Raw genomic sequence first — 26,246 nt, 5'->3', positions numbered from 1 at the left:
ACGATGCCTTTTTCTTCCTGTTTTCTCCCTCACCCTCTTTCCTTTCTTTCCACCCTAGCACTTCTCACCCCCCCTCACCTACATCCATACGGAAAAAAAACAAACACCCACCTTAAAAAAATCATACTATATCCAGAGACACATTTTGGTTGGCAGTATACCTTGATCCAGACTTCAATATATATTATACTGGTCATGATTAAATATTATAGTGGAATGTAAAATAACTGTTTCAGCTCTCAAATACTGTTTCCTTTTCTTAGAAAAATGGTTTAAAAAAGTACTGGCTTTAGAAATCTTTAACCTTATTTTTGTGGATCCAGAGCTCATTTAGGCAAACACTGGACAGAGACAACCAGTAGCATCCAGAAAAAGTTAAGAAAAAAATATCTCCTCCTCCCTTCCACTTAGCTACTAATTGAAGTATGTTCCAGACTACCCAGAATGACCATTTTAAAACCTGTTCCAAAGACTACATTATCTGTAGTTCAGACTTCTAAAGTAATCAGAAAAAGGTTTTGAAAATGATTGTTCCAATTCCTTTTGAAGCTTTCCAATTAGAAAAAACTACTTACAAAATAATTTCATAAAAACTGTTTAACATAAAGTAGGGATATTTAATACTCAAAACATGGCAGGTAAATTCAACCAATATACCCTCATTTCAAAAATAGCTGCAATTATTTTCAAATAATTAAAATAATTTAAACAAACATAGCCAGGCCCACAAAAAAACATAGCTGAAAATTGCTTTCTTTGACAAACTAACACTGTAGCCTGGCTTGCTTTAGGGCTGAAAAGCAGCATATACCTGCCCAGTGATATTCATCTAAAAAGATGCTATCAGCTGGTTAGAAGGATTTGCAGACCCAGTGTAGAAGCAGGTAGGGGTAGAAATGGGGAAAGGAAGGACAGTTACAGTAGAAGAGGACAGGAAAGTCCCAGCATCAATAAGTCAGCGCCTGTAATGGCTCATGAACTCTTCAGACAACCCTGAAGTAAGCAACTTAGAGGATTTAGTTTACCACTTCTTATTCAAGCCTTCCTATAAGAATTTTTATAATTACTTTAAAAATTTGATATTGCAAACAATGGGGGGAATCTAATCATATTTACATCCACCTCTTCCCTTAATCTTCAGTATCTAATCTGTCTTACAGCAATCTGAACTAGTAAACATGAAATTGTAAAACAAATAAACAAAACCAAACAAATAAAAAAACCCCACAAAACCAATTTGTATGAAAATTCTATGGTTTTGAAATCCATTTTCTACTGATAAATAGCTGCAGAACTCGCTAGCTCTTTGGCATGTTCATGAAGATGATATATCAAAAAACCTTGTGTTATATCTGAAAATAACATCATTCACCCTATGTTTTCTGATTACTTCTTAGAGCTATTAGAAACCATGATATTAAAAAATTCTGATCTGATGGAACTCAGGAATGAAAACCTTAAATGGAAAGTTATTCAAGTTATTTGATTAATTTAGCACATATCAATCCTTAAACAACTTTTAACTATTTTTGGAAACTGAGCTTGATACCATATCAAATCAACACAAACATGTCATTATATTCAAATGTCTAGAAAACTTAATGAAAGAAAACATAAACATACTAAGATTAAAGATAATATTTAAAACCACAGATTCTGTGTCTACTGTGAGGTCACCTCCCCAAATGTCACAGAGCATGCTAATCAAATCCTTCACAGTTGCAGCACACAATCAGGTCAGATAAATGTACTTGCAACAATAACCCCTTCATGAAGATTTCCATCATGACACTGTCAAACTGTATAACAATTAGTATAACAATTAGTATAACAATTTCCAGTACTCAGGTTTAATCAAGCTAGACAAAAATACTGGAGACACTCCAACTGTTTTATGGCTTAGGGCATCAAGGATCCTGAGATAGCTTCCCAAATGCCATCAGATGCTACATCTCCCAGACTTGGAATCCTGGCTTCCTTGACATTCTCCTGCTGACCCCAGGAAATTCCACTATAGCAACTCTAAGTCCTCCTCAGCAGAAGAAAAATGCAGCAGCACATCCAAGCTGCACTCCTTCAAAGATCCATGCATCAATAATAATTTCAAATGAAACATCAGCTTTTCAGGATTTAATTACACAGCATGTAATCATAAGTTTTATACGTTCCTGGCTATTTTAGTCAGCAGGACTGTTGCCTGATGGACATATAGAAATGCCTGCTGTTCACGTGTGACAACAAGACTTAACAGCATAAAGATGACAAATAGCTAACAAAACTTTGTAATATGAAGGAAAAAAAATCTTGATATAATCTACAGATCTTTCCTTTGAAAAATTTATTTTTTAAATAAATCCTATTAGCCAACACATTTCAGAATTTTAAAATTTTTTTGTATTTGAAAACTGATCTCTTTGTTTGGAGCAAGATTATTTAATCACTGCCTCAAATTTGCAATAAAAATACTAATCACTAAGTATCACATCAAAACAGTAAATCAAAATTGCTGCTTTATTCACAAATTTGTTTTCTTGTTCTCACAATCCCACTATTTGTAAGTTTCAGTGTCTTCTACAGATGATTTACTTGAGTAAGAACTATTAAAAAACATGATAGCAGTAGCAGCTTTACATTAATGAACTTCTACATGAAAAACTCCTCATATCAGAAGTCAGAAACTAGATGTAAGAAAACAGATATTAATTTCAATCTTACAAAACTTGTCATGTTTTTGAAACAAAGTGACCATTTAGTACTTGTACATATAAGAGTTTATCTCAAGACTGGCAGATATAAAAGGATTTGTGGTTTATGCATCTAATTTAGAGACGTAATTAGAAAACTATCTTGCTGTACAGTTCGTAGAGAGGAACTGCAGAAGCTCCTAACTCCTGCCTGTTTCCATTTGATATATAAAGAACCCCTATTTATAACAAGGCAGCTCAGAAGTCTTACCTGAGTCTGCTTCATTGCCCGTTCCATTCTGCGAGTACTTCCCTTCTCAAGCTTGGTCCGAAGGAGTAAGGCTGATGTCTGAATGGCCCAGAACTTCGGCTGAGAGAGCAAGCACTGCAGAGAAAAATAACATTTTTTCATTATTTCATTTTAAAAGACACTGAAGACAGTAAAGTTTTTAACATTGTTCTGAAGCATGAATGCTGTTTCCTATTCCAAAAATCAAAAACATGATTGTAGTATTTATTTGATGAACTGAAGCCTGTACAGATTACCTTAATCTATTTGCAATATAAAAGGCGGCCATCAAAATTATTTTCTCCTCAGCTACCGCAGCACTGCGTGTACATGTACCCGTATAGTGCATGCACCAAACTGCACAAATTAAAATGGCTACTCAGAATGAAAGGAAAATAAATAATTTGACACTGAGCAGTCTGGCTCAGCCTTCTCCACACCTGCATACTGGATAGTTGTAGACAGCAGCAGGGATGCTACTTCTTAAGGCTGAACAAAACCAGTTCTCTCTTGGCCTCTCCTCATATGCAAGGTGCTCCAGTGCCTGCATTAACAGCACCTCCACATTAAATAGGCTGAAATTGCTAAGAATCTGAAGAATATTAATTAATTTAGAATTTGCCATGACTTGAGAATAACAGCAAGAATTTTTGATGTGTAGTAAATGTACAGGGAATATGGAATAATCTAGGTAAAAAGCTTTCCTAAAGACATGGTACGCTATCACTTGGAACGCCCTGCCCTGATGCCAGGAACTTGGTGCCAGTCTCCAACCACTGATTTTTAGGAAAGACCAATAGGAGATATGTAGCCAGTACAACTTTGCTATCCCTTAATAACGTACAGACTGCCTGGATTCTTTCCAGTATAGTTTCAGACATAGTATATAATTTTTCTGTTAGATATTCACTTTGAAAGGGGAGACAGCAGGAAAACTTCCTTGCTAATTTATTGACACTACAAATATGATCCAGCTTCTCTGAGAAAATAAATTTGTCTATAGATATTGTAGACTGGAGAAAAAGCGCCACTGGTTTTATTCTTTCCTCTCAAAGATCTCCCAAAGCATTAAAAAGTATACTTTGCTGGTGGTTTGTGTGAAACGCCTGACAAATTTCTGTCATATTGTAATTTATCTGTTTTTCTTTTCCCTAGTGTTTTCACAGGAAAGGAAGCAGAAAGAAACAAGCGAAAACAAATTCTCTCCAAAACTACAATGGGAAGAGAGGCGACAGCAAATTAAAGCATAAATGAAAGCAGTATGAACTGTTCAGCCACCAAACACTTCAACATCAGCTGATCCTCCCTCTCGTGACCAACAATCTCTGCACTGATTCTTTCATGACTTCTACTCAGTATTACAAAAGCTTCTATACTGTCTATACTTCTATAGCACCTACGTGCTGAGGATCTGAAAATATTAGGGGAACACAATTGCAACGTTCTATGTTCTGTGTACTTTCAAGTGCCCTTTTACAAATTAATTACGATCAGTAAATCTGTTCACTGGTCCCAAACCTAGTTCTGAGAGCTCATCTCTCTCCTGTCTCATCATGGGAAGTTCAGTCTACTACCTATTTTTGTTTGGTCTTGAGACAAACCCTCCACTGCAGGACACAAGCAAGGCATTCCTAACAGAGGACCTTGGTTTCTGAATTTAAGAGAACCGGCAGCTCAGGAAAGCCTCTCCTCTGCCACTATGTATACCTCCTACACCACTGTCTAGGCAGTGATTTAAGCAATCATGCTGTATGAGGTGTGTATAAAGTCATATAGGGAGGAAGGAGAAGTGAAGAGAAACAGGGTGGAAGAGAGGCAGAGATAATTATGTTTCACTCCTCTGCAGGAGCAATGACAGTCTTATCTTGAATAACAATCCTGCTTTTTAAAGCTATTCATTAAACAAAATGTAAGGTATACCTGCTGTACAATTACAGAAGAACAATTTAAATTCTCTAACAGTTTTATTGATACAAAAAAAGCACTGCAACTACATAGGACAATGAAAAGCAGGCCTATTTTTCAGTTAAGAAACATGTAATTTTATACTTGTACTGAGCTCAGTCCTGGCCAGACTGAGCACAGGTCTAATGCTAACCTTTTTATTGCCTAATTGTAATGTTTAAAGCACCACAGATACAAAATAATACATGTATGAAGGGCACAAATGTTTATACTCAAGGGCTGTAAAGAATAATTTCAGAATATGTATCCATAACTATTAGGCAAGCTTTAGTCTTCTACCCAAAATCTCCACATATTCTAGATAATATTTTCTTCTAAGTCCCAAAGCTTTACATTTCCACCTGAAGCTAAATCTAGACTCTATTAATGACACTACAGGTTAAAATAAAACATCTGGAAAAAGGAAAAACTAAATCAAGATTATGCAAGTTTTGTCAACATATCTGAAAGTTTATTGTACTGTACCAAAGGCAGCTACGAAAATTAACAAAATAATTCTAAACCAAAAACATTATTGAGAATCTTCACAAGTCATCCTTGTTCTTACTTCAGGGAAAGAACAATAAAATTAAGAAAAAGAAAAACAATAAAATTAGATGAGGTGACAAGAAAGGAAAGAAAATAAAGTTATGCAACATTTTCTGCACTGAATGGAATGTTTACACATGGGAAAACTCCTTTCTCCAATTCTTCTCCACAATTTTTCCTACAAACAAGAACCCTTGTCCTGGTTTTGGCTGGGATAGAGTTAATTTTCTTCCTAGTGGCTAATACAGTGCTGTGTTTTGGATTTAGGATGAGAACAATATTGATAACACACTGATGTTTCAGTTGTTGCTAAGTAATGCTTACACTAGTCAAGGACTTTTCAGCTTCCCATGCTCTGCTGGGTGCACAAGAAGCCGGGAGGGAGCACAGCCAAACTGGCCAAAGGGCTATTCCACACCATATGAGGTCATGCTCAGTATATAAACTGGGGGGAGTTGGCTGTGGATCACTGCTTGGGGATGGGCTGGGTGTCAGTTGGCAGGTGGTGAGCAGTTGCATCACTTGTTTTTTTTCCTTGTGTTTTGTTCCTCTCTCTCTCTCTCTCTCTCATTGTTTTCCTTTTCATTACAATTTTTATTATTGTTGTTGTTATTATTATATTTTCTGTCAATTATTAAACTGTTCTTATCTCAACCCACGAGTCTTCTTACTTTTGCTCTTCAGATTCTCTCCCCCATCCCACCAGGAGGGAGGGTGAGCAAGCGGCTGTGTGGTGCTTGGCTGCCGACTGAGGCTAAAACCACGACAACCCTTTATATCATCCTCTCCCATCATTTCAAAGTGTAGAAAGGAGATTACCAAAATATTACACAAACCAGAATATTTCATTCAATATATCATCCTTATATGATATTGGAATGAACAACATGATCCTCAAAGTCTTAATAACAAAGTAGTAAGTAGTCTGTTATTGTACAATACCTTTATAATATCCCCAATACTATGTAAGAACGAAATGCCAAGTAATCCCTGAATTGTAAGATAGGTGCACGTTACTAATGACACCCAGATCAAACCCAGTCACATGAGTTCTGCCAAACCCAGGCTGACTCTCAGGTACCATTAATGAATTATTCAGCCTCAACACTATTCAGAATTTAACCTAGGTGATATGCACTTCCTGATCACTCTGATAACTTTCTATTAGAGAAACAGAGAAAGAATGGTTGCCTAATTTGCAATGTCTATACAAAATTCAGAACAAGCTAGCAAGAACCTTCAAGGAAGCTTGTGCCATTGGTATTTCATATGCACACATACATACAAATGTATCTGTATATTATTTATGAAGTTACAATGTTTGGTTGTAAGGAAACTACACACAGAGAAATCAGCCTGCAGCTTAAAACCAAGAGTGTAATATATTCAAGATAAAACAGAAAAGTTAACCAAAGAACCCTGGGAAAGCTGGGACACACAGAGGAGCGTTACACAATACTGTAAGATGCCCAACTGACAACCCAAACCAAAACAAAGTCCTCTGAAGGGCAGATGAAAAAGACTGTATCAGTCAGCCATGACTTATAAAAGGTATAGGTTGTTCAGAGCAACTCTTCTGCATTACTCCATCTGCTATTTAAAAAAGTAGGACTTCCTTTAGGAATTCTTTCTGATAGCAAAGTCAGGAAGAGCTCACATGAGCTTACTAGACATGCTAGACAAGCTGGAACAGGTAAAGATGATCCTTGTTAACTGCAGTTCTAAATAATTTGAATATTTTCTGACTTTTCCTTATTATAAATCTATGCTTTAAGTAAGCCCATTCTTTTATTCTTGTACCTTGATCACTGATAAACCATCAGTAGCCTAGCAAACTACTGTGATTGCTATGATGGAGCTATCATTTGAAAGTGGACTTTCAAACTCTGAGCACTTTTAATTGCAACCACTTGGGGAATTCCCAAGAGTTTGCACATCAGTCCATCACTGAACCAAAAATATTCTGCTTATTGGCCAAATTGCCAGGATGTGGTGAAATGACTTACTTTAAGGCATAGGCATGAGGCACCCTGAGGATTGCTCTGTTCCTCTGTCACCCCCTCCAGAGAAATGACCTTTTGTTTAGATTCACTCAGGTATTTGCTAATATATTTTAAGTTACAAACAAACAAACAAACAGAAAACACTGGGATTTAGAAAAAATGAAAAAAACCCCAAACAAAAAAAAACCCAAAGCCCCCCAAACCCCTTTCTAGTTTCTTTTCATTACCAATTTCAGTTAGCATACTTCAGCAACTTTGTTGTCTGCTTTTCCAAAAAGCCACACATAATTAAGACTTCCAAATTACTTTTGTGGATTAATTCATGTCTATTTATCATTAGTATTGCTTCATATAACTAGGTATATCATTATATGATGATTTGCATGAATTCATTCAGATAATTAACATGAAAACCTTACTTCTTCAATATAACCAAAGGCAAAATGACAACCTTGTAACTCATTCTATGCTTCTCTGTAAGATGAGAAAATGCTGCGGCTTCTTTTCAACATCCTATATTGTGCACAGCAATCAGGTGAGTACACTAAAAAAACTAGTTGGAGGCATATGACTGAGGCATGAACAGGCAAAATTCTTGGTTCTTGCATTTGCTTTGCAGACATATCTGTTAATCTCTGCTGAAGGACTCTATCACTGAAAGCTACCTTATAAGTACTTAATTTGTTTTTAAGTATACAGCAAAGGATTCTTTGACATAAAAAGTTCTGTGGAATTTAACCCTAAGAAACAAGAGAATAAAATTAGTATGAGATTAGGGAGAATTTGATTTTGTTTTCCACAGTCTCATCCAAATAATCTGATGCTTAAATTTCTGTGTAACTAAAGCAAGTTTTTATTTTAAAAAAGTCATGTTCAAATGACACTTGTTTAATTTGAATTTTTTTTAAGCTTCTCCTAGCACTGAACTGGTGACAAAAAAGAAAATGAAATAGAATTAAAAATAATTGACTTATGGAAAAACCTGAAAGATGCCACATTATTGTGGAAAAGTTTCTTTAAATTAAATCTACCTATTTTCAACAGAATAGTATTTTATAAAAGATACTCCTTGCAATTCTGAAAAAAGTATGCACAGGAAACTGCCCTGGGAAGTAGTTAGGTGAACTTTACAAAACTATTTCTAATTGCCTAAGAAAGACTGAGGCAAGCCAAGGTCCAGAGAGAAGCAAAAAGAATACAAGTTTTGAGAAATGTCCTTAAAATATCAACTCCTCTATTGATTGAGCTTGAACGCAGATGATTTCCAGTAGTACTGGCAGCTTCTGGCTGAAATGGGATTTGTAACTTTAAACAGTAAGTCTGTTAGAACTCTATACGGTAAAATAAAGTACATTTGTGACTAAGTGGTTTCCAATACCAGTGCATTTTTTATGTTGTATTGAAAAGCATAAATATCAAGAGGATAAGAAAAATATTAAATTTCTAGTTACAATTAAGCAGTAGAGCCATGGCTTGGCAACAAAACAGCCCAGTCAACATGACCACTTCTTGCTTCTCTGCTTGGTGTATGAACACATAAATATTTCCTGTTTGCTGAAACAGAGCAAGTAGCTTCTCTGTTCAAATCCAGCATACATACCCATCCTGCTGTACATGCCCATCCCAAAGATTTAAAAATAAATAAGAATCAAAAGAAGATCTGATTATATATCATCACCAGCAAACACGTAACACTGAGGTTTCACAGATCTCAAATTTCTCCTGGTAGTGTTTTTATTCTTATCACAACACCAAATAGTTTACTAATCCTTCAGTGACCAGAAATTAAGAGGAAACCACAATAACTATGCACATACACAAAACCTCACAATATAACAAATACACAACTAAGATTACTGTTTTCTAAGTAGGCAAAAGGTAAGCTACCTATTCAACTAGACAAGAAGAAGTATTTGATGTTTAAGCAGATTTAAATATGTATGTCAAAGGATTGTTTTTAAGCACAGAATGCTGTTCTTCTGGTGAATATAAATATTTCAATGCAAAAAAGTTACTCAGCAACCACCTAAAGGAACTGCTATCTCCTTTTATCTATATTTAAAAGTTTGTATTTCATAATTATCATAGCACACATGCTCTGTATTCTCAGAGATGAAATTGCCAATAAACTTAAAAATGCACTTAGAATTACAGAACGTTGAATAACAATTGGAATAAACAGGTTTTTGTCTTTGATCCACCGTTGTCCTCAGTTCAGGACTACCCCAAGATTTTTCCTCTTTTTATTTCCCATCATGGTGTTATACACAAAACCTCTCTATCATTACATATCACTCATATTGTTATATATAATGATATATAATTACTGTATGTAAATCTCTATATGTATTACTATATCACTGTGTTAAAATTGAACCCTTAAACTAAAATGTGTATCTGTAAATCCCCATCTAATTCACCCCAGACAAACACTAAACACTATAATTTTGGAGAGGTTATGTTTTTTTTCATACTAACAGGGGAGCTCCTCTGGTCTCTTCATAAACCATCAGTTTATTGAAATTGAATAATCTGAAGTTCAAATGGAAATGACTCCCATTCCTATGATACTCCAGTTCTCTGAGAGTATCACCTTAATGCATGACGACATGACTTTAGGCTCAAATTCAAACATAACCTGACACAAAAAATAAAAATTCCTCTTGGACAGTGAATTGGAAAAGGTGGCAACAAAACACAATACACCAAATTCAAGCCTGACTTCACTGCTTGTACATGAGAAGTTATTCTAACAGATTCTGCACTACAATCCTCAATTTATATAAAACATCATGACTACATAATAGTTCTGAACAAACAACAGTGGTTAACTTGGGAACAAACAAACAGGATACCAAAGCAAATGATTTCAAACCATCTTCTCATTGCAGCTTCTGTCATCTATAACCGCTCACTGCAGACAACATTCCCAAATAATAATTTTGGAATTTACACTAATCAGGGTGGTAATTCGAGCACCTATAAATTTCTCACCTTCCTAAGTATTATCGACAAGAAATATTTGATTGCGCGCGTCAATAGGTGGATAAGACCTACTAAACTGAAAAAAACAAATTTTGGGCATCTGTTCAAGACAGCAAACCTTCAGGTAAATAAACTGTTAATCTCTAGAAACATTAGGATTGCTTTAGGCACAAGCAATTATAAGATGTAAGGCTGTATATTCTCCAGTCACATTTTATTAGCTATGAACACCTTTGTATTTTCTAAGGCCCAACAAGACAAAAATTACATTAGGGTTTCACTCCAGATGATTCTTGTTACAATTTGACAAATACTAATCCTATTTGGCATAATTATGTCCTTAGAGAGCAACACGAACAAGGTAATGGACACAAACAAGGAAAATAGTATTTTCATACCTTGAGAATGCAAGGCTTCCATGAATCTTTAGACGGTGGTTGGATATATTTAGTGGTTAGCAGGTAGAAAGGCAGAGAAGAAAAGGTAGTCTGTAATTTATCCAGTAAATCTAGTTCCTAGCATGGACTAGCTAACAGATGTAGTAGATTGCTCTTTCTTTGTTTGTTTTAAGATCTAAACAGAGGGAATACTCGCATTAGCGTGTATTCTACTCCACATACATCTCTCCTCCTCAAGGTCAAAAGAATTGCTCAGACATCAAACAAACATCAAAGGTCCTGCTGATATGTTTTAACAATTACTAAAACCTGTGCTGTATATGTCTTGATGCATCTGTTTAATGTCACACTTTCACTAAACACTGAAATCTATTCTACACTTAAAATCACTCTAAGGGTGATTTGGACTGGAAAATCAAAATATTACCAACTTAGCCTGCAAATTAAAAGTGTATATACATCAACACAAAAGCAACTGTTTTCAAAATTTCTGTTTTTTTCCTATTAAAGATACAGTAATTTTAGCTAGCAACTGACCACATCTTTTTCCATATTGCTTTGACAACTATAATTTTTTTTTTTTAAAAAACCAACAATATACACACTCTTTGGAGTTACAGACTACTAATTGGTCAAACAGGGCAAAACTATCAAGACAAGGATAATTTACATTTTCTTTGCAAACAGCACAACTTGGATTATACACTTAAAATTAATTATAGTTCAGGCATTATTCCAAGTCCTGTGTTAGTGTTTCTTTTTCAGTGTTGCATGGGGAAAATGTGTTATTACTTGGTTAGGTCTTAAATATTTTCTTGCCTAACAGTATCTAATATAAATTCTACATGGCACCTTTAGAGTATTAAGCCAAGACCTTTGCACTGTAACAAGAAAACAAAAAATTATGCAATGCTTGAGCCTGTATGACATGCATTAGCAGAAGTTCCATATTTTCCTTTATTAGGTCTTTCATTGATTTTAATGAGTTATTACATCAAGACAGCATGTTACAGAGTCAATCATATGATCACTTGTGATTTTTTTTTTTTAAGGTCTCTTCCAATTATCATGATTTAAATGCTACCTTCTTTTTAAACAAATTGTGTCTGACTGTCAGTTAGGTAAACCAGAGAGACAGGCAGAAATCCTGAAAGTATTAAAATGACAGAGGAGAAGATTTACTTTCCTGCACTGGCTGAGACATCAGCATGTGCACAGTCCCATTTTCCACTACTGCTTTAATATTCCATATATATTTCAGTAGGTTTAGACCACACATTCAGCATATTTTTTCCAAAGTCTAAAGCTATTCACTCAACTGTGTGACAAGGGTTTATTTTGGTCTATAAAACTAATCCTGGGACTGTACAACTAAAATAGCTTTTCACTGCAACAGGTGTTAGCTGATCATGAGCAGAGCTGGGCTTAAAGCTCTTAGCCGCAGCCATTAGAAATACCTCTCAGTGTTAAAAAGTCAAGAGCAAGGCCAAAACACCATCAGTGATCCGCACCAAGGGACTAGTTTAATTAGAATGGTATTTTTAAAATTCGCTTTGTCTAGTCTTGTCTGGTAGCCTCAGCACTCAAGTTGTAACATTACATCATTGTAAATACAGAGTACCTTTTGTTGAATTTGACTGCTAAAACAAGATGACACTATATGATTTTTTTGCATTTTTGTATACTTCAATGTGTTTAAATGAGATTCTTTCACATATATAATTTCACAGTCTTGGCTAATTGAATGCATTTGAAATAAAACACTAATTCTGATAATTTTAAAATTAAATATATGTACACGTACACACACAATGGACAGTTCCTTTTTTCCCCATCTGCAGATATGAAGAGTTGTTACAAGTTTCCTTTTTGTCTGTCCACACTTTATAAAGCAAAATGTATGCAAAGATGTTAAAAACCTCTTAGTTAAACAGTTGATTATTTAGACTATACTAGACTGATTTAGAAATGAATGCTAGACTCAATATAGCAGCAATTACTTTGCACTTACCTAAATGCAATTTAAAGTTCTTAAGTATCTCATTTAATCTCAGTTTGCAAGTGACTGACTCTCTCTGGAATTTATCACATTTGAAGGTATGTTAAATACAATATAACTCAGTAGCTGTCTTAATCAATTCAAAAGTTAGAAGGGAAGACTGGAACAAATTTTCTTCTCACAAGACTTACAAAACATTTTAGTAGTGTATACAAGACAGCTAACGTCATTCCACTTTAACTGTATTTTCCACAGCTTTTTTTTACCCCACTCAAATAGTGTTCTATAGCAAATGGGTAGCTCTTGATAACATCCACCCAAAGGAATCCTCATATTCCATCCTTCTTATCACTGAATATATTTCCCCTCCATGGCACTGATTTTAAGCAGTAACTCTTACTCCTTCTGATATCTACCTTGCAAAGAACAGCTTCTGGGCAATTATTTATGCTAGGTCAGCTTGGAAATTGTGCTGGCTTTTGTGCCATCTCTATAGTATCTAGGACTTCAAGGAATAAAAAAATCAGGCAGGAAAGCTTGGGAGTTAGTCCCCCTGGGTCTTTTTATACAGGTAGCCATGACAGGAAAGTTCCCTAAAAAGACCATTTTGAAGAAGCATCAACCTTAAGGGCTCCCCGAGAAAGCCTCTTACTCTCCATTGACTTTATGAATGAAAGAAGGTTCCTAGCTTATGCACATCAGTTAGATGCCCAACTGAGGTGCTTATTGCCAACGAACCCTCTAGACAGGTTCTCAATAATTTTATTGTATCTTCCATTCTCAAATCTCATTTGGTTCCCTTGAGTTTGTCACGGGGCTGCAGACAGCTCTGGAATGACTGTTTCATCTGGGTGGTGGAAAAGATACGGTCTAAACCAGACTTTCTCTATAGACCACAGATTTCAAAGTGAAAAAAACCTAAGGTGTACCTTGCATCCTGCTATAGTTTTTAACTCAAGGCAAAGACCAAATAGAGAAAATGTAGTGCACAGATTTAACCAGTTTCAGTATTATGCTAGCTGGTATGCTAGCAATAGATGTAAGGGAATAAGAATCAGTAGTTCCACTATTAAAGTGAACTGTCTTTAAAAAGAACAAAACATGCCATTGTATACAACTCTTCTTAATTTCCTCTAAAGACAGACAATTAGTCATATTTCTGTAGAAGGCACTATAAAAGCCAGCCAAATAAAGTCAAGAATAATTTGCATTAAGAGGACTACACATTGTCTCTTTTCACTGAAGATATTAGAAAGGATTATTGAAAACAGAATCATGAGTGAATTTTTTGCAAAATAAACGCATCTGCTACTTTCAGAAGTTCAACGCTGCCAAAACATTGCAAAGACTATAATCTGTTATCTGCTCAAAGATACTGTGTTACTATCCTCATTAGAAATATCAAGACACTTCAGTATCTTTCTTCAGTTCTCTCTTCTACCTACCCTTAAAAGAAAGCATTCTTTGTTGAAAAAAACCCAACACAGCTGCTTCTCAGCAATAGAGTAACATTACTCCATATTCACTAGCATCCTTTTCCTTTGTTCAGTCAATACTCAGACTCAGCATACTCAGCTAACAATATGGCTAGAAATCCTGACGGAGAAAAAGGACGACTTTCCAAAAGAAAATATCCTCAGACTTCACAGCTTGTTTGTTCATCTTGTTTTCTCTAGCAAAGGCAACATAGGTAACATTCAGGTAAAATGAGGCTGCCTTACCTCTTCTTGGTTCTTGTAAGTATCATTAGTTAGGAGAACATCCAACTTCCCTTTCCATTCTCCATGACTGTCTCATTTGAAACCTGAAGTCATCCCTAGGCCAGCTCTCCTCTGCAGTGAATTTTATTTTTGAAGGACAGGGAGTGAAAAGAAACATATGAAAGGCCTACATCTGCTGCTTTTACTAAGATATAAAAATGTTGTTCTGTAAAAGGCTGCATCTTTCTTTTTCCCTCCTTCTGCTTCCATGTACACTTCCTCACCCGCAGAAGGAATACCAATCAAAACAACTCTCTCTCCCTCTCCCGAAGTACACTTCTCAGTAGCATACAGGGAAATGGTTAAGCACTTGTTAGAACAATGTTTATGTCCAAAGCTCAGTCCATATCTGTTTCTTCTTCTTCCTGCTATAGTCTTTATGTCTTCTGAATACACATCAAGAATTTCCTGAGCTGTCTCAAGTTGGATGTTTCTACGGTTTTTCTTGGAAAATTTCCTGTCTCACTCCATAACTCTGTGACTCAGAAACACACAAATACTGTCTGTATTAAGAAAATGAAATTAAAGGGGGTCATTTGATGCGGACATAGGTATACTGGAATCTGATCTCTAGTCAGAAGTAGAAGAAACACAAACACGTGATTATCTTTCCAGGTAGCTGTGAATGTAGCTCTGCAGATAAAACTGGAATGGCGGCCCAGTGTCCCCTACATTACACACTTCACAGAGAAAAAGGTCAAAGAAAACGAGCACTAGAGAAACATTCCCTTGCAAGGGAAGCCTCATAAGTGCTACAGAAAAAGCTATGTGAAAGGAGTACAAAGATTTACGCTTACTGAAGAATTTTCAGTGGAAACAATAAAAGACTTAAAGAAAGCTTTGTATGGATTTAAACATAACAGAAACACAGAAAAGCAAGCTCACATGAGCTTGCATGGAACAAAAATAAAACAAAAAGTAGGGAGACACTTATAGTGTGCTATAAACATGATTCTTTGATTCTGCATAACGCAGTCTGTTATTTAACTTGCATGCATGCAGGTATGTAACTTTCAGAGAGACATATGGAACGAACAAAAATCACAATTCAATGTAATTTTAGACACTTTGGAAAAACCGACTCAAATCAGGTTCTGCTAGGAAAACGTTTTAATGCTTTTTTCCCCTTAGGGTTTTCCACTTTCTAATAATAGTACAAAGGTATTATTTGAGTGTCAAATTATTTGTTCAGTTCTACTTATATATCCAAACTACAGATCTATCCTGGATGTCCAAAATTATTTAAATTTTATTCCAAATTAACAGGCATCAGTGGGCTGATACTTAGCAAGTTTCTAAGAGCTTAACGCTCTGCAATGATACTAAGTGGTATACATATTGTATCCTCTTGTAAGAGTTTAAAAACGAATAATTTTTCATGCTGTTGCTTAAGCTGGTTTTGGGGTTGTATTTTGGTTTGTTTTTTCTTTTCATTTTGAGAGACTATTTAAGTTCAGAAGTAAGTTTTCCTTGGAGGTTCTCAATTTTTTTTTTAGGAGAAGGAAGAAACTAGAGAAGAAAAGGAAATGTCATGAAGAAAGAAGATACTGTTTTATTTAAAGAAATCTGCTTTCAGTGACTAGCAAAGGGTAAACCACATAAGATATGGCTCCTATTTTCACTTAGAATGGAGTCCAGCCATATTACTGACACTTGCTCTGTTGCGCCAAACATATCACTTATTCTGTGTTATGCTGAAAACAACTTCAGCCAGATTTGACTGTAGTAGCATTGTCTTTTTCAGGTCTGTGGTTTGGACTTACTCCTGAAACAGCATAAGTACAGACTTCCACACCACATCACAGTATTGCATTTATTTCCTAAGGCCCATTCTCAACAGCAATAAATCAGGTTTTTGGATTCAAAAGACTAGACTTTAACTCTTTGGTACCAATGATAAGGATTTCCCTAGGTATTAAACAACAGTGAATTTCTCGTTTTAACTGCACAGCCTCAGGAATTTCACTGTCTGTGCCAAAGTTCTGAACACATCATGTGCTCTTTTGATAATATCCTGAAAAACAGAAAAGCACATTGAAGAAATTGCTGTCTGCACAGGGAGTAAAACAGTGAATTTGATTTGAGAATGGCTAGATATCATATTTTAAAGATAGACAGTTTCAGGACTATATGCAGTGGTACATGCTGTCTGAGGACTTGCAATTTGTTTAGCCTCAAGACAAACAAAGCAAACGACTGAAAAAAGGGTGAAAGACAGAAAATCGGTGCCAATGGAGAATATTTTCTAGCTTGTTCATTCAGATCAGCCGTGTGGGAGAAGAAACATGCCCTACCTCCCCTCTAGGTATTCCCTTGGAAACTATCACAGTAGGCTTTTAAATCCCCTGCCCTGCTTGCTCCACCCCACCCTCAGCCTTGCCTCTCCTCTGACAAGGAGCATTTTTGGAATAGACAACACTATAGGTTAACTTATCCTCTGCAGATAGAAATTTATTTCTCAGGGAGACAGTTACAACTTTTCATCTTTTTGTTTCTAGTACTTCTGCCTGTGGCTACACACAAGAACCATGATTTGTGAATACTTTCGTTAGGTTGGTCAACTCTTTCTAAGCATGGTTGGTTTTTAAGTAGTACTTCTTACTCAGCAAAATCCAGATAAGACTACACATTAAGGTTCCCGTTTCTTCCTTTCTGTTTCTTTCCTTGTTTGAACTGTCCAGGGCAAACGCAATATTTGCAGCACTCCAGACCACTGGAAAAATCCCTTAGGCCTGACAGACCTTGCATCCTATGCAACTGCCCCAGGGCGGTGGGATTTGTCTCTTCTGCCTGCCTACTCGCACTTATGAGCTCACTACTATGTTTTTTCCATCACTATGTTTTTTCCATAGACTGCCAGTGATGCTTCCTGTTTATTTGGTCTATCAACAGCCTCTGGAAGAATACTGCTGTATATACTGCTGCTATCCGATGCAGCATAAATTCTTACTCTAACAGAAACTTTTGTCTTTACTTTTGCAATGATAACTTCAGGACAAATATCAATTTACAATAATTATCCTTAAAATACGTTAACTGAGTATCTTTTGCAGGAGGAGAATGTAGGGTAGCAAAAATACTGGTTCTCAGACAGATTTGGAGCACAACTATAAAAATTATATGACACAATGGAGCCTTAAAAGCTCCCTTCACATCCTCAGTAAAATGCATAAAATTATCTTCTTGAAAAGAACCAATTTAAATGTTTTCATAATTTCAAAACTTTAAGATTGGTCAATGGCACAACAAGAATACTTTAACAGTTGCATACAGTTTTTACATTACAAAAATGCTATTTGTGAACCCATCTTATAATGATGTTAACTAGTCAAAATCAGCTATCACATTTTTCTCCGTAACAGGAACAGCCAAAAAAATTCAGGAAGAATTACATGCCTAACCAGTGATTTATAGTAAGGCTGACATGGACTTTATTATTAAGCCATGTCAGAAGAAAGTATATAATTTCTATGAAACATCTTCACAACCTTCAGTCTGTAAGAACAGCTGTCTGTAAAAGAACGGTGAGGCACAGCAGAGGAAAATCCGCACAATGTCAGGAGTCTATAGGGAGTGTGTCATACCTGGTTTTCCCCTGTTTTGAATGCCAGCATCCACCACAGGAATTCTGCCTACAACAGTCTCTGCTATTCAGCACTCTACATATTGCAATACTTGGTGTTCACAAATAAGTGTAACATGTTGAATGCGAGAGGCATGCCTCAATTACTGTTTGGTGGGCTATGTGGATAGGGTCAAAGTCTGGAGATGACAATTTCCATGAGAGTTCTAGGACAGTCTCAGCAGTTTCCCAGGAAAAAGCATATTAACAAGTCTCGATGTCCATTAAAAAATATTAGAGTTCTGATTTTTTCCAGTTCCAGACTTCACCAGTAAAAGTATTCTGTCTCTTTAAAGAGCTACTGTTCCCATTACATGCAATAGGATCAAGCTGCTGGAGGTCACCAGCAGCCCGGCTTTAAACCTTATGTGCAAAAGTTTAGTTTCCAGGAGCAAAACAAAGCTGCAGCCACCTTCCTTTCAGAGACTGAAGACAAGACACAATGGTCCTGAAAGAAGACTAACTCCTTAAGCAACAACCCAAAGCAAGGAAGGAAAGGAATAAAAATAGGGTCAGAAATATGTGAGAAAGAAAGGAATTAGGGAAGATGAGAGCAAGAGTGAAAGTCAGATAAACAGGAGGCGAGAGCTGACAAAGGAGTGCTGAGGTGAATATGGCATGGATGAATAAACAAAAAGGGAAGCTGACATAGGCACAAGTGACTAATATTGGGGGGGTGGGGTGGTGAGAGACTGCTGGGGAGCATGAAAGAAAATCCTGTCTTGGTGGGCAAAAGTGAGTAACGTTCCTAAATCTGACAGAGTTGTGTAGAGAGAAACTCTACTCTGAATATATTTATTAGAGACCAAAGGCAATGTCTGGGATGTGCTTAGACTTCAAAGAAGTTAAAAGCATGAGCTGTAAGGGATTAAGATTCAAACACAACAGTCTAGTACATGTCCAGTTGTATTATGCACATAAACAACAGCAGTCATTAAAATAACTGTGAAAATTGGATGAAGAAGCTACAAGACATTTTCTTTAGACAAACAAAAAAGGCAATCTTATTAGTTATGCACCTCCAAGCTTCGCATTTTCCCAGCTCTGTTAGAGATTCAACACGCACATAAATAAACGTTTGCCTACTATTACATAAGGGAGAGATACAGAATACACAAATAAATACACACACTTCAATTCTTACACAATAAGCTGTAGGATGAGAAATATGGCCTTATTTCAGCAACTAAATGACCTGCTTGCTTTCTGAATCTTACTACTAAGCTATTAAACAGCTTCAAACCATGCAAGATGTTCAAAAAAAATAAAAACAATTTTCTAAACATACTTCCTTCCTTTATTCTAAAACTGAAAGGGTTTCCACTGACAAATATTAAACTAAAAAGCAAAGAAAACATACTCGTTTTAGCCAATTATAAATACAAACCAGGTACGATACTAATTTGGGGAATGCAAATGCATATGCTGTGTCTCTCTGAGTGTTGTAATTTTTGAATCAAACATCTCATTTTATAGCCCAGAAAGATCTTTCACAGTCTATTTAGAGAAATCGGTAAAAGTTATTTTCTCTCTCATCTTTTGTCTAGACTAGATAGAAGTCATTGTAGAATGTGTTGGCCAACATATTCTGACAAATGTACTGAAGAAAAATCTAGCTGACACGAGACATGAAGTCTTTCAAGAAAAAAGCCCAAGCTCCAATTTAATTAATGCAATACCTGCAATACATACTTAAGGATAATATAGACAAGGCAGTAGTCTTCTCAAATATGTCAAAATATACCAACTAATATCTAGTGTCATGATTTTTATTTCAGATCAGGAAAGGCCTCAAATCTCAGCTTCAGATAGGAAAACATTAAATAGTTTAAATATTTTTAAAACATTTTTGCAAATTGAAACAAATAGAACATGATGCTTTTAAACATTTTATTGGCATTTATTTGAATAGTCTTCATAACTAACAGCTCTACTTGCCATGATTAATGCAGCCAGTCCAAACATCTCAAAAGTATTTATGCCATACCATATTATCATATATGCTAAGCATATAAATTATACACAGAAAAAAAGTCTGAATTTTCTCACAGTAAACATGAGACTCATTTATGATATACATTGCATGAACAGTCCACTAAATCAGCTGGCATTGTTTCTATTTCCTGATGCAATGAGCTAACCTTCATAAACAGAATGTGAACCTTTCCTATTCATGTATTTGCACAACTGGAAATTAGTTTTCATAAGGGTCACAAACACTTCATGGAAATTACTTTAAGAAATTTTCTTGCATATTTGATATTACAAATAATTATTCAAAAGAACAGTTTGCTTATCAGTATGTAAGTTATCCTAGTAAAACTGTATTTGTGGAAGAAAAAAAAAGCTGAGTGATGGGGTCTGCTGGCAAGAATACACGCTTTTTCCCCCCCTTTAGTCATAATGTGCTGTTTAGTACATTATCAGTACTAGAATTCAGGCATTCTGTAAATACAAATAAAATAAATGTGCATACAACCTCCATGCAGATGTATTTAAATATTTCACAGATTAGTTTAATCTTAACATCTTAATTTCTGGTCAACAGCACTTGAAAATTGCACTTTACTATTTAAACTTGCTGCTTTTAATAAAAGACAAGAAAGGAAATATTGTAGAAATGCCAGAATCGGAGCTGCTTAACTTTCGTCCTTAGGTATGATAGATGGCACCATGCTTTTCCACAAGATACTGAAGTCAACTAACTACTTCTACAAGGGCAGCACACTGTGCAAAAACATACCCAAGATCACTGCTGAACAGAACGGGGTTTACTCAAATGAGGACAGCTAAGCATGCAAATGGATATTTTGCTAAATCTAAGCTATAAGTGTTTGTTTAGGAAAATTTTTCAAAAACAGGTAAAAAACTCCAAATCTTTCCCCTTTACATCTCCTTTCAAAAGCCCATGGTTTATAGACTTAGAACATAATTAAACATAATTTTTCCCACAAAAAAATCTTAAATTGATGTTGAGTAAATCCCCAGAAGAAAATACCAATCAGAAATTCCTTCCAGTAGCTTGGCTACCTAAAACTTCAGGATTAAAAAGATCAAGGGGGGGTGGGGAGGGTGGGCTGGGAAGAGGAAAAAATCATTGGAGACATTTCATTTCATCCCTAGTTTTGGGGGAGTAGAAAAAGAAATTCATGCAGAAGCAGGGTAAGATAAATTTATTTCTTACCGAGTTCATCTTATATTTTTCCCAAAGCAGCTAGAATAGAAGAATAGCTATAAATTGACTGCACTTGTTTTTCTTCAAAAAAAAAAAAACCAAAACCCACACAAACCCCACAACAAAACAGTGACATTTTAATGATGATAAATGAAACAGTATCAGATTTGCAAACTTCAGACACCTTGCGGGGGGAAGAAAAAATACATACTTCATGACTGCAATCAAGGACTATGGCATTCTAATCAAACCCATCCTAAATTGTGTAATAAGTCAAAAAAATTCTGTTACTTTTTCAATATTTCATCTTTAATATAGACTAGAAAGAATGTTTGGGGTGCTGATATATGTTCTACTTCCAGTCCAAACTACAGACACGATACGATCAGAGAAAATTAAACTCAGCCGCTTAGAGACAGTAGCAAGTTGACCAGCGAACATGAATTCAACCACCTTCATTTTTTGAGATACTATTGAACAAGCAAGATTAGAGTAATATTTGAAATGGTGGGTTAGGAAAAAAACAAATGAAAGGACAATACTAAAACTAAGCAGAGGAGATGAGGGCAAGACATGAGGACAGCTACATAAACTTTAAGAATAATTCTTCCTCATATATGGTAAAAGAACAAAAAAGTAAGTTTACTTTGAAAAAAGGGAGACTTAGATTTACCCCTTATTTAGTCCATCTGCCCCCTCCCCAGCCAAACGCGCAGATCAGTAGAATATAAATCACTAAAAAAAAAGTGACTGCTAGTACTGATAACACATGAATTGAACTGATCATCAGCATATTGTCAAAAAAGGACTATTAAGCACTGCACAGCGTAGTGAGAATGTCTTATTTCCTTCAGATGATACCTCAGACAGCATTTCGTTGAAGAGGGGGTTTAATTTCATCTTCTTGTTGCAACAAAATCTTTCTTGCTGAAGTAAATTATAATAGTTATAACTGGTGAAGGACAGAAGAGGGGGAAGGGAAGCCTGCGACACGTCAACTGGCTGTCAGAGAGGTTGCTAGAAAAAATAAGTGAGCTGCTGATAGATAAAGAGGAAGGAGGAGGGGGAGAAGAAAGGCTGCTGTGGGAAAAAATGTTACTAACTGTCATCACATTTGCCTGCTTAACTTCTCAAACCCTTAGACAAGCAAATAATCTATTAATATTTAAACATGATTTTCATGTTCTCTTACCACTGCAGTTTCAGCGAGACCACTGAAATCTATAGCTTGAGTAATTCTGTACAGGTTATACGAAAGAGCAGACTATTCTAGAAAGGAAAGGCTATCCCAAATTTCTTCCTGCTCAGAAAGGCACACAATAAATCAGGAATCATCTCCTGTAAGATACGATGCAAGTAGAGCTGTGGATCCCATGGACTCAGGGAAGAATGTAGACCACAGAGGAGAACAAAGTTGGAAGGGATAAAAGTGTCAATTATGGTGAAATCTGATATTTTGTAAAATAAAACAACTTCAAACAGACTGTTACTTAATCCCAGTTTTGGAATGGAATGCAAGCTTCCACCCTGCCCTGCAACACATGTACTACAGCACCCAGTTACTTTACCCTAAAACATCTAAATGCATACAACAGCAGCAAAAAGAACTGACAACACTACGTTAATTTCCTATCCACCATACATTGTAAACATAAGTACCAGACACTTTGTGAATAAGCTTCCAAGAAATCTAGTTGAGTCTTTGCACATGATACTTAGGCAGAAAGAGGCAGCTTCTCTTTCAATGGACTCAATCTGATTTCCCAGTAATGTGTGATGGGCCAGAAAGGATACATGCACTAAATTAGCAGCAAGTGTTTAGATCCTGACATTCCTGGAAAATGATTCAGACTTTTGAATAAAAGTGCTTAGAAGAAAAAAAAGAAAGAAAAAAGAATAGCATAGCTTTGAATTCGTTTACCTAAAAAAAAAGTCTTACAGTACTAGCAGGGCTTTGCTGAGAGAAAGTCTTTGCAGTGTTATAATCTTGTAACCAACAGAGGCTATTCAAAATGGGCAACACGGCTTAGAAAAAAAGTGAAAGAGACTTTTTATAAAGCCACGAAAGTTACAGCAGTAGAGACACATGGCACTCTTAATAAGCTTTTCAATACTCCTGCTGGTTATAAAACATAAAGAAAACTGCAGCCATTTTCTCAGCAGAGAAAAATGCACTGCTTTTATTTAAGCTATATAAACAACTTCTCTTTAGAAACCAAATTGGCATGTTAGTTTTATAGAGATTTTGATAGGAAGGCTTAACATTAAAAATATCATATGCCATTATTTGATTGCTCCCTAGTTCCACATCAATATCACAAATACCATACAAAAGATGAGAAAAACAAAGCATTCCCATTTCCACCCTCCACTCCCTCCTCCCAAAGGCCCCCTCCTACAGTGAAAAGTAGAAAAAGTATTCATATATGCATATACACACACACTCTCAATAAAATGTGCACTATAATTCTTTGCTGTGATTTTCAAAGGTACCATGCAACATCAGTTTCTATTACACTCAATAAATGCCCACTTCTGGGGTGGGGGGGAATCCGTTCAACTGTCCTCAAATTCCTTAGTAAAAACAGTCTCTTACAGAATCAACACAGTGGAAAACAAAAGACATGAAGCATTCCCATCTGGTCTATCTTTGGAATACACAGTATTCCTTGGATTTTGACAGAGTCCCTCCACATTCTCCAAGTCCTTGATCAGATCTTGGTATCCTTTGTGGCATTATTGGAACAATTTCAGAATGATCAGGTATTTTATGAGAAAATGGTGAATAATTTTTTAAGCTTTGTACTCTGAGCAAAATAGAAGTATTACACTTTTTTTTCCTCTTTAAAAAAGATATCCTCACCTGTTCAAAGTGTTGATTGACAGAAGAGCTGCTAAAGCTTCCTCTTCCTGGTTTTTACCACTTAATAAAGAAACCAACTGCTCTACTCTCCATAAACAATAGAAGTCTCAGGAGTATAACAAACCAATGCAACTAAATTTTCCACAGTCCCTTTTCTTTCCCTTCTCATCTTCTATGGATTTCAACAGATACAAATATGGGGCTAAGATGTGGGAAGCACAAAGCAAGAGGCTTCTCTTCCACAGTTTCTGGTTGCTTTTTCTCCTCAGTCCCCTATAGGGAACTGTTGCTACCACTCAAAGTCCCTTGATCAAAACAAATTAATAAGGGAAAAAAGTAATATTCTCCCACAGTGGACTAAGTGCTCATCACATTTACCACAAAACCCATTTCTCCTGGACAAAGTGAGGGCTAGGACAGATGGAAAGGGTAATGTTAAGGACCAGCTGCAGCTCCTTAATCCTGGATATTCTGTTGGAGTGTCATATCAGAATATGAAATACTGAATTGCCTCCTCAGTATGTAAACTATAAGCTATAGTATAAGCTTTCTATAAAGCTGTAAGAATTTATATTGCAGAGCCTAATCTTATTAGTGTGTTTTTTTAAAAAAACATTTTTTTCTTTTGTAAGAGAAAAAAAGCAATACCATCCAGTATTTAATCCTTCCCCTATTTCCCTGCAAGAACTGCATAATCTTAAAATTAAAACATAAAGGAAGATTTACCAGTTCTTACATAGAGCTTTCATATGTTCCTGGAACTCTTTTACAGTTCAGAAATACTTTTTAGTTTCCTGTTCCGAAGTTTATGTTCACATGACAGACATCATTTATAAAGCTTTACATGTAATTTTTAAAAAATTCTTTTTAAAAATATACTGAAATATCGCGTACATTTATATAGCATGTCAGTTGTTCAACACAGTTGCTCATTTAATCTCATCTTTGGTATATTGTCTTAACTGCACTACCTATTCAAAATAATGCAAACAGCAAATATTTAATAGAAGTTATTTTAAGACCCTAGTTTTGCTCATTTACAAAAAGGAATTTTTTGTTCTAAAAAAGTATTTGGGCCACTGATACACAGAGATCAGTGATGTACTTCTGAACTTCTGGGGAAAAACTGCTGCCCAATATAAAACCCAGCAGACTTCACCTTTGTATTTTTACATTAAAAACAAGCCATTGAAATTAAAGATGGGATAAGGAAGCAAATTTAGGCATTGTAAAACTAACTTGGGGAGCTGGGAGTAAACTAAGCTACAAAACCTTAATGTGAAAGCAGTACTGAGTTAGTTCTTTGGTTTCTTGCATCGTATACTTCCTACTTCCTATACAGAAAGCTCTGGGGAAAAAAGTTTATTATAAGGAAGAAACCAGTAATTCTAACAGAGAAGCACTGGATTTCACTACTGGTTTACTGTCCCTCTTTTCCTCTCTTAAAAATGGCTCTTAAATGCAATATTCAGTTAGCTAAATCAGAAAGTTTGCCAAATATCATATGCATAACTGTGTCTCTGAAGCAGCTTGTGTGATATTTGATTTCTAAATAAGATCTTAGCTTCTTAGGAGTCCAAGCTCCATAACAGCATTAATTAAAAACATTATAATTGTTTCCATAAACCATTATGTGTGCGAAAAAGAATACTTAATTCCCCTTAAAATCAAATGTTTCATTTTATGTTTATTCCTAAGTGCATGTGATCTATATTACTTCTCATGTAAAGATATCAAATCAACAATTTAACTATAAGCAGAAAAAAAAAAATCAGTGTACCTAATTTCAGCTATAGATTAACAGCTTAAAAATTGAAATATTATGCTGATGATAGGTGAACAGATTTGACTAGAACACCTCAAGCATTGAAGTCCAAATTATTGTACCAAGAGGAGCTATCCCAGCCAATGAGACTACATACACAAGTACACAGGATTTGATACATCCTCACCCCACACCTTCCTTCAAGAATTA

At 35.7% G+C, this 26,246-nt stretch overlaps 1 protein-coding gene across 1 annotated transcript in view; it reads right to left on the bottom strand.

Annotated features, from left to right (window-relative positions):
- The window catches only part of TTC27 (tetratricopeptide repeat domain 27), a 133,558-nt gene that overhangs the window by 55,953 nt on the left and 51,359 nt on the right, over positions 1–26,246 (bottom strand). The window contains exon 10 of the mRNA XM_075496118.1: positions 2,956–3,069. Within this exon, the coding sequence (XP_075352233.1) occupies positions 2,956–3,069 (114 nt within the window). The remainder of the gene's footprint in view (positions 1–2,955; positions 3,070–26,246) is intronic.

This window comes from Mycteria americana, chromosome 3 (genome assembly GCF_035582795.1).
Source record: "Mycteria americana isolate JAX WOST 10 ecotype Jacksonville Zoo and Gardens chromosome 3, USCA_MyAme_1.0, whole genome shotgun sequence".
Taxonomy (NCBI): Eukaryota; Metazoa; Chordata; class Aves; order Ciconiiformes; family Ciconiidae; genus Mycteria; species Mycteria americana.
Note: the sequence above shows the minus strand (reverse complement) of the source record. Positions and strands in the feature narration are given on the sequence as shown.